The 17,528-nt window shown below is 42.8% G+C and overlaps 1 protein-coding gene across 1 annotated transcript; it reads left to right on the top strand.

The window, feature by feature from the left end:
- Positions 1-10,200: 10,200 nt before the first annotated feature.
- LOC125524216 (putative F-box/LRR-repeat protein 23) lies at positions 10,201-16,392 on the top strand. Its single transcript, XM_048689285.1, has 2 exons — positions 10,201-10,693; positions 15,705-16,392. Exons 1-2 carry the CDS (start codon positions 10,296-10,298, stop codon positions 16,231-16,233), a joined length of 927 nt encoding a protein of 308 aa, XP_048545242.1. The 5' UTR covers positions 10,201-10,295; the 3' UTR covers positions 16,234-16,392.
- The last annotated feature ends 1,136 nt before the right edge of the window (positions 16,393-17,528 follow it).

Genomic DNA, 17,528 nt, shown 5'->3' with positions numbered 1-17,528 from the left:
AGCTGAGACAAGCGGTTGTGCAACCCAGACATTTTGAGTATGTGCTCGCTGATGGAACTATTCTCCTCCATCTTACAACTGTAGAACTTGTCGGAGACTTCATATCTCTCGACCCGGGCATGAGCTTGGAAAACCATTTTCAGCTCTTGGAACATCTCATATGCTCTGTGTTGCTCAAAACGCTTTTGGAGCCCCGTTCTAAGCTGTAAAGCATGCCACACTGAACCAGGGAGTAATCATCACTACGCGTCTGCCAAGCGTTCATAATGTCTTGTTCTGCTGGGAAAACAGGTGCTTCACCTAGCGGTGCATCAAGGACATATGCTTTCCTAGCAGCTATGAGGTCCTCAGGTTACGGACCCAGTCCGTGTAGTTGCTGCCATCGTCTTTCAGCTTGGTTTTCTCTAGGAACGCGTTGAAGTTGAGGGCAACATTAGCGTGGGCCATTTGATCTACAAGACATATTGCAAAGATTTTAGACTATGTTCATGATAATTAAGTTCATCTAATCAAATTATTTAATGAACTCCCACTCAGATAGACATCCCTCTAGTCATCTAAGTGATACATGATCCGAGTCAACTAGGCCGTGTCCGATCATCACGTGAGACGGACTAGTCATCATCAGTGAACATTTTCATGTTGATCGTATCTTCTATACGACTCATGTTCGACCTTTTGGTCTTCCGTGTTCCGAGGCCATGTCTGTACATGCTAGGCTCGTCAAGTCAACCTAAGTGTATTGTGTGTGTAAATCTGGCTTACACCCGTTGTATGCGAACGTTAGAACCTATCACACCCGATCATCACGTGGTGCTTCGGAACAACGGACCTTAGCAACGATGCACAGTTAGGGGGAACACTTTCTTGAAATTATTGCGAGGGATCATCTTATTTATGCTACCGTTGTTCTAAGCAAATAAGATGTAAAACATGATAAACATCACATGCAATCAAATAGTGACATGATATGTCCAATATCATTTTGCTCCTTTTGATCTCCATCTTCGGGGCGCCATAATCATCATTGTCACCGGCATCACACCATGATCTCCATCTTCGGGGCGCCATAATCATCATTGTCACCGGCATCACACCATGACCTCCATCATCGTGTCTTCATGAAGTTGTCTCGCCAACTATTACTTCTACTACTATGGCTAACGGTTAGCAATAAAGTAAAGTAATTACATGACGTTTATGTTGACACACAGGTCATAAATAAATTAAGACAACTCCTATGGCTCCTGCCAGTTGTCATACTCATCGACATGCAAGTCGTGATTCCTATTACAAGAACATGATCAATCTCATACATCACATATATCATTCATCACATCCTTTTGGCCATATCACATCACACGGCATATGCTGCAAAAACAAGTTAGACGTCCTCTAATTGTTGTTGCAAGTTTTTACGTGGCTGCTATAGGTTTCTAGCAAGAACGTTTCTTACCTACGCCAAAACCACAACGTGATATGCCAATTTCTATTTACCCTTCATAAGGACCCTTTTCATCGAATCCGATCCGACTAAACTGGGAGAGACAGACACCCGCTAGCCACCTTATGCAACTAGTGCATGTCAGTCGGTGGAACCAGTCTCACGTAAGCGTACGTGTAAGGTCGGTCCGGGCCGCTTCATCCCACGATGTCGCCGAATCAAGATAATACTAGTAAGGCAAGTAAATTGACAAAATCGACGCCCACAACAACTTGTGTTCTACTCGTGCATAGAAACTACGCATAGACCTAGCTCATGATGCCACTGTTGGGGATCGTAGCAGAAATTTAAAATTTTCTACGCATCACCAAGATCAATCTATGGAGTCATCTAGCAACGAGAGGGAGAGGAGTGCATCTACATACCCTTGTAGATCGCGAGCGGAAGCGTTCAAGGGAACGGGGTTGATGGAGTCGTACTCGTCGTGATCCAAATCACCGATGATCCTAGCGCCGAACGGACGGCACCTCCGCGTTCAACACATGTACGGAGAGGTGACGTCTCCCGCGCCTTGATCCAGCAAGGAGGAGGGAGAGGTTGAGGAAGAGAGCTCCAACAGCAGCACGACGACGTGGTGGTGGTGGAGCGGCAGTACTCCGGCAGGGCTTCGCCAATCTCTTAACGGAGGAGGAGAGGTGTTGGGGAGGGGAGGGGCTGCGACTTTGATGTGGGTTGCGGCCCTCCCCTTGCCCCTCTATTTATAGGGTAAGGGGGAAGGGGGCCGGCCCCCTCTAGATGAGATCTAGAGGGGGGCGGCGGCCAAGAGGAGGGGCTTGCCCCCCAAGCAAGGGGGGCGCCCCCTCTAGGGTTTCCCCCCCAACCCTAGGCGCATGGGCCCAAGGGGGGATGCGCCCAGCCCTCCAAGGGCTGGTTCCCTTTCCTCTACGGCCCATGAGGCCCTCCGAGAGAGGTGGCCCCTCTCGATGGACCCCCGGAACCCCTCCGGTGGCCTCGGTATAATACCAATATGCCCCCAAACTTTTCCGGTGACCGTATGACAACTTCCCACATATAAATATTCACCTCTAGACCATTCTGGAACTCCTCGTGACGTCCGGAATCTCATCCGGGACTCCGAACAACATTCGGTAATCACATATAAGTCTTCCTAATAACCCTAGCGTCATCGAACCTTAAGTGTGTAGACCCTACAGGTTCGGGAACCATGTAGACATGACCGAGACAACTCTCCGGCCAATAACCAACAGCGGGATCTGGATACCCATGTTGGCTCCCACATGTTCCACGATGATCTCATTGGATGAACCACGATGTTGAGGATTCAAGCAATCCCGTATACAATTCCCTTTGTCAATCGGTACATTACTTGCCCGAGATTCAATCGTCGATATCCCAATACCTCGTTCAATCTCATTACCGGCAAGTCACTTTACTCGTTCCGTAACACATCATCCCGTGACCAACCCTTAGTCACATTGAGCTCATCACGATGATGTCTGGCCGAGTGGGCCCAGAGATACCTCTCCATCATATGGAGTGACAAATCCGAGTCTCGATTCGTGCCAACCCAACAGACACTTTCGGAGATGCCCGTAGTGCACCTTTATAGTCACCCAGTTACGTTGTGACATTTGGCACACCCAAAGTATTCCTACGGTATCCGGGAGTTGCACAATCTCATGGTCTAAGGAAAAGATACTTGACATTAGAAAAGCTTTAGCAGACGAACTACACGATCTTGCGCTATGCTTAGGATTGGGTCTTGTCCATCACATCATTCTCCTAATGATGTGATCCCATTATCAATGACATCCAATGTACATGGTCAGGAAACCGTAACTATCTATTGATCAACGAGCTAGTCAACTAGAGTCTCACTAGGGACATGTTGTGGTCTATGTATTCACACATGTATTACGATTTCTGGATAACACAATTATAGCATGAACAATAGACAATTATCATGAACAAGGAAATATAATAATAACCATTTTATTATTGTCTCTAGGGCATATTTCCAACAATATCCATCAACATCTTCATCAGCACCATCTCATCTCAAAACCCTAGTTCGTCTCTTGTATCCAATTCTTGTCTCCAAGTCCGGGATTGGTGCTAGTAGATTGCTGGTAGTGTTAATTACTCCTTGTAGTTGACGCTAGTTGGTTTAATTGGTGGAAGATCATATGTTCATATCCTATATGCATATTAATACCCCTCTGATTATGAACATGTTTATGCTTTGTGAGTAGTTACTTTTGTTCCTGAGGACATGGGAAAAGTCTTGCTAGTCATGTGAATTTGGTATTCGTTCGATATTTTGATGAGATGTATGTTGTCTCTCCTCTAGTGGTGTTATGTGAACGTCGACTACATGACACCTCACCATTATTTGGGCCTAGAGGAAGGCATTGGGGAGTAATAAGTAGATGATGGGTTGATAGTGACAAAAGCTTAAACCCTAGTTTATGCGTTGCTTCGTAAGGGGCTGATTTGGATCCATATGTTTCATGCTATGGTTAGGTTTACCTTAATACTTTTGTTGTAGTTGCGGATGCTTGCAATAGAGGTTAATCATAAGTGGGATGCTTGTCCAAGTAAGGGCAGTACCCAAGCACCGCTCCACCCACATACCAAAATATCAAAGTACCGAACGTGAATCATATGAACGTGATGAAAACTAGCTTGACGATATTCCCATGTGTCCTCGGGAGCGCTTTACATCATATACGAGTTTGTCCAGTCTTGTCCTTTGCTACAAAAAGGATTGGGCCACCTTGCTGCACCTTATTTACTTTTGTTACTTGTTGCTCGTTACAAATTATCTTATCACAAAACTATCTGTTACCACTTATTTCAGTACTTGCAGAGAATACCTTGCTGGAAACTGCTTATCATTTCCTTCTGCTCCTCGTTGGGTTCGACACTCTTACTTATCGAAAGGACTACGATAGATCCCCTATACTTGTGGGTCATCAGGGCCGCCCCACACCCTCCCGCGCCGAGCCGCTGCACCGGCCCCCCGGATCCGGCGAGAAGAGCCGCCCCCGTCGCCGCCTCCCCGCCGCCACTAGTTGTTTTTAGTGATTTTTGCGAGCTGTGTTATTGATTGATGCGCTGGTGTGCATGTAGATGGAGTTGAGCCCGTGCGAGAAGTTCTTGCTCTCCGATTCGTCCCATTCGGACGACTCGGATGTTGAGACCATGCTTGCGACCTTTCGGCAGCAAACATTAGTCATGGCGCTTGCCGTGAAGGAGCATGAAGACGAGCACCGGAAGAGGAGGCGAGGATCGACTGTCGGGCGTCTGTGCATTCCTCGGAATCGCCATCTTGGGAACGAGATGTTGATGCAAGACTATTTCGCGGACAATCCGCCATATCCTCCGCATCTCTTCCGGAGAAGGTACCGAATGCGCCGATCCCTCTTTGTGAAACTTGTTGAAACTTGCGAGGCAAATTGCCGGTATTTTACTCAAAGAAGGAATGCCGCGGGCTTAAAGGGATTTAGTGCATATAAAAAAATCTCTGCAGCTATGCGGGTGATTGCGTATGGCGTTCCGGCTGACTATGCCGATGAGTATCTTCGCATTGGTGAAGATACTACAATTGAGTATGTGCGTAGATTTGTGAAAGTGATCGTCCGTGTCTTTGGTGCTGAGTATCTTCGGGCATCCAATGAAGATGACACAAAGAAATTGATGGCATCTAATGAGAGGAGAGGTTGGCCTGGCATGCTAGGTAGCATCGATTGTATGCATTGGACTTGGAAAAATTGCCCCAAGGCTTGGCAAGGAATGTATTGTGGCAAGTCTCGTGATGCAACAATTGTGCTAGAGGCCGTAGCATCCGAGGATTTATGGATTTGGCTTTGCTTTTTTGGTATGCCGGGCACTCTCAATGATATCAATGTGTTGCAACAGTCTCATTTGTTTGCTAGCTTGCTAATGGTGATGCTTCTGCTTGCAACTACACTATCAATGGGCATGAATACACAAATGGGTACTATCTTGCAGATGGTATATACCCTTCTTGGTGCACATTTGTCAAGAGCATCAAAGAACCCAAAACAAAAAAACAATGTGAATTTGCAAGGGTGCAAGAGGCAGCCCGAAAAGACACTGAAAGAGCATTCGGTATTTTGCAATCTAGGTTTGCCATTGTCCGTGGTCCTGCTCGTTTTTGGGATAAGAAAACCTTGAAGAACATCATGACATGCTGTGTTATCCTGCACAATATGATTTTTAAAGATGAGAGAGGAATGAACTTAGAATTCTTTTACGACAATGTGGGTAGCCGTGTCAAACCACCTAGAGGTCCAAACCACATTAGAGCTTTTCTTCAGACATACAGGGAGATTGAAAATGCAGACACACACTTTCAACTTCAAGAAGATCTCATTGAGCACCATTGGCAAAGGGGCTGGACAGTGACTAATTTTTGTATTCATGACAAGTTTTGTTTTGCATTATTTAAGTTTGCTACAATGATTTGAATAATTATTTGTAATGCGGATGATTATTGTATTATGTTTGATTTGAATAATTCAGTTTGTTTTCGATTGTTGAATTATATTGGATTTGATATTTGCGGGCTGATGATATGCGGGATGCAGCGACGCAAAGAGCAGACCCCGCAAAGCCGACCCGTAAAAAGGTATATTCCGTGAATACATTTTTTTACGGATCCGTTTGGGGGGTCTGCATCTGTGCCAGCCCGAGCCAGCCCGCAAAAGTAGTTTTACGCGAACTGCAAACGCGTTTTGCGGGCCGGCAGGATGCGGGGTCTGCTAGAGTTGCTCTAAGAAACTAGGGCGTATTGTTGTTCGAGAGTAATTGCCATGCCGTTTTGCAGGGACGCTTGTAAAAACTTTAAACTGTATTCTCCTCTTATTTAATGGATGAGGTAAATCTTTTGTCTCCATTTCGAAGAAAAAAATAACTTTGAATGTGAATCTAGAGGCTCTGGATTGCGCTAGATACGTTCATCCCATCAAACCTCTTCATCAGGCAACTCATCACTTTTGTTTAACAAATCCAGTGCTAATCAAGCTTTTGTAGGATGGAACTCAGCTTCATCCAATACAGAAGCACGCAGTTTTCGGCGCTAGAGAAGACAAATGAAAAGAATCAGGCAGTGGCAGCAGTACGTTGCACAGGGTTGATCTAATGAGAAGCAGGATTTACTCAACAGTGAGCCTCAGGATTTATAAGCGAACCTTTTTTTAGAAAATCAGATTATGAGTGAACTTCTGTTTTATTTTTCTATGCAAGCTTTGTTTTCCAATGCACAACTACGTTTGTTACCGCTGTTTTAGGTTTAGCCAAGCGTTGAGATGTCTCTGCTTAACGGAGTTTTTGTCTCATCACCTCGATGATATATTGTCAAGGAAAAAAACAAATATAAAAAATGATATGCACACATTTTTGGCTTTTCATCATATTTTCTCTAGATGCTTACTCTAAACAATATTTGTTCCAAACAAAATTATTTGTCATCATTTTATATTATGTTTTCATACAAACTCTATGTTTTTAAATATCAGATTATTTTTTAGCGAATTCCACCGCAACGCGCAGGGTATCTTCTAGTAAGTTAAATGTGCCGACCTGTGGCCCGTTTATCCATTAGTGTGTGCTTTTGGGCCAATTTGGGTTGTTTTAGGGCTTTTGGCATGTACATTTAAAAATAATTCCAAAACAATAAACAGGTCATGTCGTGCCATCACACGCGCATGGGCTCACGCCACGCATCCGTCTCTGTCGTTGTCAGGGAGCACCGGAGGATGGATGCAATGAGCATGTCCTCGGGATCGACCGTCGCGCGCGTGACTTCCTGGCGCCTCGCCGACGCGTCGCCCACCACCATAGCCTCCCTCGCATGTTGCCACTCGTGTCGTGTGGCCCGCGCCTCTGACTCGGGCATCCTCAACCGGCCCGGCACCGGTGAGGGCACAAGCACCCAACGGTGCATGTGGACGCCCTCTCGAGGTACAATGGATGTGGTGGTTGCGGGGCGGCTCTCCCACCGGTGCTGCGCGCCAGACAGGAGGGCCGTCAACGTCGCCTGCACTAGGACGGCGGGCGAAGGGGGACGATGCGTCGCTCTGTGAGCTGCCTCCGCTGCTGGTGCCCTGATCTAGACGGGAGCGGCGCAAAGCAATGCGGAGAGCGACCACATCGACGTTGCTCTTGTCGCCATTGGAGCCGAAGCCACTATGATCATCTGCCATGGATCGGATTGGAAACAGGAGATGACGGAGAGAGTGAAATGGACTGAGCGGACTGCGGCCTAGGGTTCATCTAATGGGATATATGTAGGGTCGAGGTGCGCTAGGCTAACGTGGCGGACGCGTCCGGGCCGCCACATATTTGGGCCGGATATGAGGGGCGCCGGGTAGCTCGGACTTTTGAGGCGCCTGGCTGGATCGGTTTTTTGTGACAGGTCACTGACGGGTCAGCCCGCTTGGGCGTTTGAGACGGGTTTGAGTCCCGCGGCTGTAGATGCTCTAATGCCCATATAGTTGTTCGAAATGAGCGTGGGAAATATAACCTTCAAAAATTTATCTGTTGAAAATATACTTGTTACACTTGTTACAAATATTTATACCTCTATATAGTGTGCGAATAACTTTGAAAGTTGGTCGTTAGATGAAGCCAATCCGATGGTATAGAGATGGCAAATCCGAGCACTACTGGCCGTTGGATATCATCTACATTCCACCAGATTCTGCCACATGTACAATCTAGAAGACTCCATATTGAACTTAAGCATAATGCACAAACCTCAAAACATAAGCACTTCTCCTTTGTTCTAGAATCTTTCATATCTTAATTGTCCAAACTTTTTTTATAAATAAATTGTCACTTTTTGTTTTTTACTTTATGCTTTACAATGCACAATTCCATTAATTTTAAAATAGATTTTTTATAAAACTAATTAATTTTGAATGAGATGAACTATAAGAATTAAACGAACATCTACATCATGCATATATGACTCAAAGCTTACATGATATAGTGTGATATTTATTTATAACTAGCAAATATGTCCGTGCGTTGCAATGGGAGACAAAAAATTATGGCTAACTAAATAAGTATGACTCAATATTCTAATATATGAGCGTACTCTATTTTAACATAGTGGTTCACCATGTTGCCATTTTTTTTTCTCACCCTAGCCGATGATGGTCGCGATGTTCACATGATCACAATGCACTCGACATGGTAAATCCCAAGGCTATGAGTTTACCGGTGCATGCCACACTTGTCATTATGTTACGCAAGGGAACGTTTAAAACTTTAAAGACAAATCTCATTAACCACGAACTACTCCCAAAGCCAAGACATATAAAGACTTTTGAAGAACTAATCAAATCCTAGACATAAAATACTTTTGAATCAACAAACAGTTTTTCGAATCAACAAACATTTTTTTTGTTTAAATTTTTGATTTTCTCAAAAAAAATCATGAACATTAGTTCTGTTTACAATTTTTTTGAATGTGTGAACCAGTTTCGTATTCATTAACATTTTTTGACTCAACAAACATTTTTTGAATCGATGAATTTTTTTAAATTGGGGAACAAAATAAAAAAAAATTTATTATTATTATTATTGTGAACATTTTATAAAATTTCATGGACATTTTTTTCAGATTCCCGAATATGTTTCGAATACACGGTCATTTTTTCAAAATCATGAACTTGATTTTATTTCCTGACCTTTTTTTTACAAATTGTGATTTTTTTATATAATTTTGCGAACAGTTTTGCAAAACTACCAACATTTTTTGAACTGCAAACTTTGTATGATTTTCTAAAAAAAATTTAATTCACATATATTTTATGATTTTTTTATCAAACTCGCAACTTTTGGAGTATTAAAATCCGGAATTAAGTTAAAGAAGAAAGAAAAGAGAATGAGAAAAGAAAAGACAAAAAAGTAAAATAAAAATAAGGGAGTGAAGCCCCGCACATGGGCCCGCCCATGAACGCATAGCGTGAGAAAAGAAAGATATGTCAAAAGTTGGGGATCGAACCCTGGTCTCCCCGCTAAAAGAGCGATCGGCCAACCACTTGGATACTCGTTGTTCTATGATCTCTACTCGTCGCGCCCCTATAAAATAACGAAGGAAGCGTCGATTTTTGGTCCGAAAAATCGAATCGTTTTTCCACTTAGGGATGGCATTGGTGGGTAATTTTAACCAACTTGAAGGGTAATTTTAATGACGGACGACCAGAAGCGATAGCCGCTTTATTAGTAGGTAAAGATTTGGTTACAAAATCTCATGCGTGCAATGCACGTGTACCTTACTAGTATTGTTAATTAGAGAATGTGAATAAGAAAATATAGTAGATTGCACCCGCCAAAAAGAAAAGAAAATATAGTAGATTGAAATATCTAGTATGAGGTATTTTTTTCCTTTAGTATATATATAGTGATGAAATTTGGAGAAAGATTTCGAGTTGCAATAGATCCACTGTACATCGACTGAGCTCGAAAGTCAAGACGAACCCAGAACCATACTTAATTTTAGTTGAAGTTATTATTACTATCTTATATAGTATACTCCTTGATCAACGCCTTGGATACAACGCCGTTGGTTAGCTAGGGACAACGATGGAGTGCTTCTTTACCCAAAAGAAAGAGATAATTAATTAGCGTCGCTTTCGGCAGATAGACAAAATAACTGAAGATAAACGTAGTAACGCCGACGAGATACCGGCCTCCAATTCCGGCGTCTCCATTTGGCACATAGTATAGGATTGGAGAGGAACTGTGGTCTACCTCCCTCCTGTATAAACAAGAACTGACGCCGAGACCTCTTGCCATGGCCGCACCACCCTCCCTTTCCTGCCTTCTCGAGGAGCCTCGCCGACTGCCGCCACCACCACCACCCCAGGACGGGATGGATACAGAGGCGGAGTGGAGGGATTGGGCGGAGCTGCCACGGGATGTGTTGCTGGCGGTGCTCAGCAGGCTGGATCACATCGAGATCCTCATGGGGCCGGACATGGTGTGCAGCCCATGGCGCAGGGCTGGTACGGACGAGCCCGAGCTGTGGCGCCGCATCGATATGCGCTTTCACTATGCCGATGGCTTCTACCTCAACTCGAGGAAATTGCTTCAGATGGTGAGAGCTGCCATGAGGCGTAGTGCGGGTCGGTGCGAGGCCTTCTGGGGCGGGAGCTACGTCACAGAAAGGATTCTCTCCCTGGTCGGCAACGCGTAAGGATTTCTTGCTTGTTTACCTTTTCGATAAGGGTTGTGCTACCCGTTGGCCGGGTGATGTTTAGAAAATATCCGTCATCTTGGTAACTGTTGAATGGCGAGCTCGGCGACCGTCTGATTTTCTCTTCATTAGCGTGCACCAGCCTTTGCAACACGGCTCGTGTTGCACTCGACTCTTTGCAATACGAGCCTTGTTGCGTTCCTGCTGAACCTTTTTTTTTTAAAAAAAACAAGACATGTATTTAAGAAACATAATGAAACAAGGCCTCTGTTGCAGAAATAGAAACTTTCATTGTTGCCCTTTTGCAATAAGGGCCTTGTTTTTCCGTTTCGAAAAAAAATAAGGGCCTTGTTTCACTGTCATCAGAAATCACTAAGTCTTACACACACCAACTATTACAAAGCAACAAGTCCCGGCCAGCATATTAGACGATGCACACCCCTGCAGGGTGATGGGGAATCAGAGTCTCACACCCCTTTAGGAATGCAAAAGCCTCGCAGCCTAGACGGGTTCAAAGCTAAAACTGGAGCTTAACCTAACAAACACTGATCTGAGAGGTCTCATAGGTCAAGTTCTCGAGTACGCACGTAACATCAATACTACTAAAGCATTCTCCAAAACGAACAATGCTACTAGAACAAGTTCAGCCGAAGAAACAAAGACCAGGGAGGAGCAAGACAAGTGAACAAAGGGAGAGCTCCCAGAGCAGCATTGCAGAGCCGTAATTCTATGCGCCATCCTCCATCCTAAAGTTGCTCGAAAGATGTCTCCTGTAATCTACTCAACTTTTCTTACGCCCTCCGTCATTATTCTTCGACTTCTTGGGTTTATCTGCAACACGGGCCAATCATGTAACATTTTAATCATCATATTAACAGGTATACATGGATCAGATATCCTTTTCTTATCAAATACCACACTATTTTTAAGTTTCCACATAGTCCAGAAAACTGCTGCTATCCCCACTGCCACCAGGGATTTTTTTCTTCAGTTTTCCAAACTGCTTCAACCAAATCCCAAACAAATCATGAGTGTTGTCAGGCAATTGTTTTATATCAAAACCATATTGAATAATATTTCACATCATTTTCGTCATGGAACATTTCAAGAATATATGATTAACACTCTCAATATGCATACAAAATTGGCAAGTGTTATCTCACACCCACCCCCTACGAAACAGATTATCTCTAGTTAAAATACTATTACGCAAGACCAACCAAATTAAGACTTTCACCCTAGGTGGCATCTTAGTTTTCCATAGGAATTTATGTGGGTATTTAATCCCATTCTCAATCAGGAATCTATAATAACATTTGACAATGTAGATTCCTTTTTTGTCTAAGGTCCAGGAAATTCTATCTCTGTCCCCACTCAAGACCACACCAGAACAACTACCTTAATATGCTCCCATTGTTCCAAAGAATCCCCATATAAGGTTCTTCTGAAACTAACATTACATAAACTCTTGTCAAACATATATTTGCCATATTTATTTTTATCAAAACACAAGTTATATAATCGAGGGAAGTCATCTTTCAATGCTCTATCATTAACCCATCCATCTTCCCAAAATCTGACACTCTCCCCATTCCCAATTTCAAACCTACACACTAAAAGAAAATGATTTTTCTGCTTAGGGATCTAAGACCAGAACTGGGAGTCCCCCTATCTGTATTTGGCAGTTGCCAGGCCCTCTCCCTTCAAATATTTGTTGAGAAGGATATCTTGCCAGAGACCAATACTATTAAAGATTTTCCACCACCACTTTACCAATAATGCTTTATTCATTAAAGCTAAGTTTTGTATTCCCAATCCTCCCAAATCTTTAGGCCTACACACTTTAGACCAGCTCACCAGATGATATTTCCCTTTTTTCCTTCCTCTTCTTGCCATAGAAGTCTGGCTCTAAAATAATCCATTCTTTTATTTACCCCCACCGGGAGCCCATAAAAGGACATCATATAATAGGGAATCCCAGTGGGAGAGGATTTTATCAAGGTGACCCTACTAGCCCTAGCTAATAATCTTCCCTGCCAATTCTCACACTTCTTCTCCATTCTGCTTTCAGGGGGGCCCAACTTTTGTTTTTGATTCTTTTCTTGTGCAGGGGCAGCCCTAAATACTTCATTGGAAAACGTCCTATAGGGCAAGTAAATACTTGGGCAAAGCTTTATTAGCAACCTCCCCAAATAAGAACAACTCACCCTTACGAAAGTTAATTTCAATCCTGACATCTGTTCAAACAAACAGAATATAAATTTCAAATTATGTGCACTTTAAAAATCATCTTGCATTAGAAAGATTGTATCATCAGCATACTAAAGCGTGTTTATTCCTTTGTCAGTATTTTCCTCTAATACCCCTTTCACCAGACCACTTGCTTTAGCCCTATTCGTCAAAATAGCTAGTGCATCAACAGTCATAGCAAAAATCAAGGGTGAAATGGAGCCCCCTTGCCTCATACCTTTGTGTGTAGGAAATATTTCCCAATATTATCATCTACCTTAACATGCACCCCCCCCTGATAGTATGCATTATCCTGTCAGTCCACTTATTTGGGAATCCTTTTGTTTTTAACATTTGTAGAATAAAAGGCCACTTCACTTTATCATATGCTTTTTCGAAATCTACCTTAAAGAGCAGAGCACTCTGCTTTTTCTATGGATACTATTCAAAGCCTTATGCAACATGAGAACCCCTTCCATAATGTATCTCCACTTAACAAATGCAGTTTGTATAGGGGATATGACTTCATTAGCAACTCCATTTAATCTGTTCATTAGCACCTTATTAAAGATTTTGAATATAACACTCAGTAGACATATTGGTCTGAACTTTTGAATATGATTAGCCTCTTTAGTCTTAGGGACTAGTGTGATAATGTCATGGTTTAATCTAGATATATCCATGTTACCACTATGGAAATCATCAAAGAGTTCTTTAATATCATTTTTAATGAGATCCCAAAAATAATAATAAAATTCAGCAGTGAAACCATCAGAGCCTGGAGACTTGTTATGTGCCATATCAAAAACAACAGTTTTAATTTATTCCATTGTGAACTTAGCAGTCAACCTATCTCCAGCCCCTCTGGGTATATTGGCAACATTATTAGTGCCCAGAAGAATGCTTAATCTTTCTGGATGTCCAAATAAGTTTTTATAATAATTTGTGATATACTCCATAATGTTTTTCTCCCCCTCTATCTTTCCTTCATCCTGATCCAAACTATTGATTTTATTTTTCCTCCTTCTGCCATTAGCTTTAGCATGAAAGAATTTGGTATGACTATCTCCTTCTAGCAGCTCATCAATTTTTGCTCTTTGTTTCCATTTTGCCTCCTCCTATTTCAAAAGCCTACCTAGTTGAGATCTTAGCTCCATTTATTCCTACCTATCAGCAACAGTTAATCGACGAACCTCACATCTTTTATCAATATCATCCAATTGTCTCAAAATATATTTTCAGCTCTTTATACCCGGCATTCATATTTCTACTCCACCCTTTTAGTTTAGGTCTCAAATTCCTCATTTTTTCCTGCCATCTTTCAATACTAGACCCCATTATATTAGGATAATTCCAAGGGTCTATTACAATTTTGTCCAACTCGTCCCTTAGAAACCAGGAATTTTCAAACCTGAATATTGGATCAGTTTTAGGCAAATCCCCTATATCCATAAGCACGGGAGTGTGATCAGATTTCTCCCTATCTAGAGTTGTCACTTTAGTCATACGGTAATTTTCCTCCCAATCAACACGACATAAAATCCTGTCTAATTTTCAAAGTAGGGTTAGGTAGATTATTGTCCTAGTTATATTTTCTACCATGTAAATCAAGTTCTCTCAAGCCAGCATGTTCTATGATAACATTGAAAATGAAACTCCAATGTCTGGTAGTTTCACGCTTGTTTTTATCTAAAGTTTTTCTGATTATATTAAAATCCCCTCCAATGAGGATGGGATTTATACAAGCATGTATTGCCCTAGAGAGTTCGGCTAAAAAACTAGCTTTTCTCTCAGGCTATGCATCCCCATATATCAACACCAGGTCCCATATAAACCTAGTTTTAACATCATGCACATTCATTTTGATATAATATTCCCACTCGTCTTCAGAGATCACATCTAGAGGAGTATAGTTAACCCCCAACAAAAGCCCCCTAGTTTCCCCCTGGCTGGTACAAAGTGCTAATGAAAATCCCTGCAAGCACAAATTGCTTGCAAATCATTTCTAGAATAACTTTGTCTCATGGTCTCCTGTAAACCCAGAAAGTCAGCTTTCATATCCATCACCATTTCCCTCAAAAACCTCCTTTTTAAATCCCCCCAAAACCTCACATATTCCAGAAAACACCTCTCATTAGCAGGAAGAAAGGACTATTTCTTCTTCTTCCCTAGTTTATTAAAAGAATTAATACCAAGATTAGATTTTCCTTTAGAATTCTGGTAGGTTCTGCTTTTATTCTTCCCTTTCTTATGTGAGTAAAGATGTTTAGCTTGTTCCCAAACTTTATCTTCCTCATCCTCTCTATCAGAATCTTCTTCCGCTTCTAACAAGTCTTTAATATCATGTTCCCATGTTTCAATTACATGGACCTCCTCTTCAATGTGATGGAGTTTTCTTTAGAATTATTACTGAGCCACAAGTCAATTCTAACCTGTTCTATTTTTTAATGAGATTGATACTATAATCAATCATATCAATTTGTGTCCCCAGATCCACACCTACCCCAAAAGCTATTTCTAGCAATTTATTTCTGTGTGTATTAATGAAAGTAGGAATGATGGAGTCACCATATTCATCCTTGCTAGCAGCTCCCTCCCTAGCCATGCCTTCAACATTCAGGTCTTCCTTGCCTTTCAGCCTTCCACATCTTCTGAGCATCTCAACATCTTTACTTTCCTCAAGCTCCCCTTTCCTAGATTTTTCCAATCTTTTCCCAAATGACTCTTCTAATTTACTGTCAAGTTTTAATTTATAGTCGGCTTCTCTCTACTTTGCAGGGCGCCATCCTTGAAGAGCCTTCGACTCATCGAGTGCCGTGACATTGTGGACTCGGCCTTCAAGGCGGTGATCACAAAGTTCCCCATGCTTGAGGAGTTAGAGATATCAAACTGTATGCACCGCTTCCCAGAAACACTTGAAGTCATAGGGGATGCCTGCCCTCTACTGAAGCGCTTTCGACTGAGCCAAAGGTCCTTCTACAGTGAAATCGTAGATGACAGCGCAGCCATGGCGATCGCTAGCATGTCGGAGTTGCGGTCGTTGCAGCTCACGGCTAATTCGCTCACCAACAGTGGTTTGGAACTCATCCTTAATGGTTGCCCGCTCCTAGAGTCTCTCGACATCCGGTCTTGTTACCATATTTGCATGGACAATGAAATGCAAGCAAAGTGTGCTAGGATCAAGACTTTGAGGCATCCTGAAGACTCCATGGATGATTATGACCTGTCGTTTAATTATACAATTCCCAGACCATGCTGGTCTACCGAACCAATCGAATACTCTATGGGCTGTCAAAGTCCTTACTAGTGTTCATGGTATGTACCGACAGAACAACCACCCTGCATTTGCTTTGAGATTCGTGTAATTGTGACCCACAGTATATTTGTATTTGTTGTATTCCTTGTGCCTCTCATATGTACATCAATTTGAAGTTATTTCATGAACTTTTACTGGTAATCAAGTTCGTGCAGGTAAATGGGTGACATTATTGCTGCTCTGGTCCAATTGTAGTCTCTTTATAGTGTTAGAAATATAATTGGGTTTAAGTTAGAGATAAGGAGATAGAGATAGAATTAGTTTAAACCACATGTAACTTGTCTTGTACTCCAAGTCTCTACCCCTCTTATACTATATATATATATATATATATATATATATATATATCCCACACCTGGGTCAGATCAATACAACAACATAATATTCAATCATCCTATAATTTCCACATGGTATTAGAGCGGTTAGTCTCACGACGCCGATCCTAGGTTCCTATTCTACTTCCGCAGCGCGCCGCCCCCAGGGAGATTAATCTCTCTTCCCAGGGGCGCGGCACCCGATCGATCAAAAGATTAGATCGGTTCCATAGATTATAGATTAGATCAGTTTCATATATTAAGTCAATTCTAATTTTCGAAATTCTATTAGATTAGTTTCTCTTTAGCCACAAATAAATCTGAGGATCCTCAAATTCTGGTGAAAATCAGCGCAAGGTTTGTCGCGGCGACCTCACCCACGCAGCCGCTTGAAGTCACGGGGGCAGCGGACAGCTGACGATCCCACGCGGGGCTTCCTGCGTCATCGTCTACATCGACAGCAAATCGGCATCTCGACGGCCTCGACAATACATATACGGCTCCACGGCTCTGACAGTATCTGCATCAGGCCGGGACGAGCCGGCACGAACTTCGTCAAGCCATGGTGACCAAGCCCAGCCGCAACGACGACGCTCGCGTCCCGATCATGGGAGGCCGAAACCTCCGCGAGCAATTGACTCCACGTGCGGAAACTGCAGCGCGTATTCCTGCAGCGGCTCCGCGACCTCGATCCAATCTACATTGACCTCTTCTGCATCAGAACAATGCCGCGTCGATCTGGCCGATAGGTCGGCCTCGTCCAAGCAATTGCGGGTCTGTTTGGTTGGTGACTAGTGTGGCCAAGCCAAAGTGTGGCTAGTCACACAAGTATGGCAAGCCACACAAGTGTGGCTAAGAAATTGGACGCCAAACTTTGGCAAAAGTTGGCAAAAACAATGTTTCTATGACAAATGGGCCATATAGATAATAAAGTGTGGCAAGCCAAAGTGTAGCAAAACCAAACATATGCCA

This window comes from Triticum urartu, chromosome 7, assembly GCF_003073215.2.
Source record: "Triticum urartu cultivar G1812 chromosome 7, Tu2.1, whole genome shotgun sequence".
In the NCBI taxonomy this organism is placed as follows: Eukaryota; Viridiplantae; Streptophyta; class Magnoliopsida; order Poales; family Poaceae; genus Triticum; species Triticum urartu.
The sequence above is the reverse complement of the archived record's forward strand: the minus strand, read 5'-3'. Positions and strand labels throughout refer to the sequence as shown.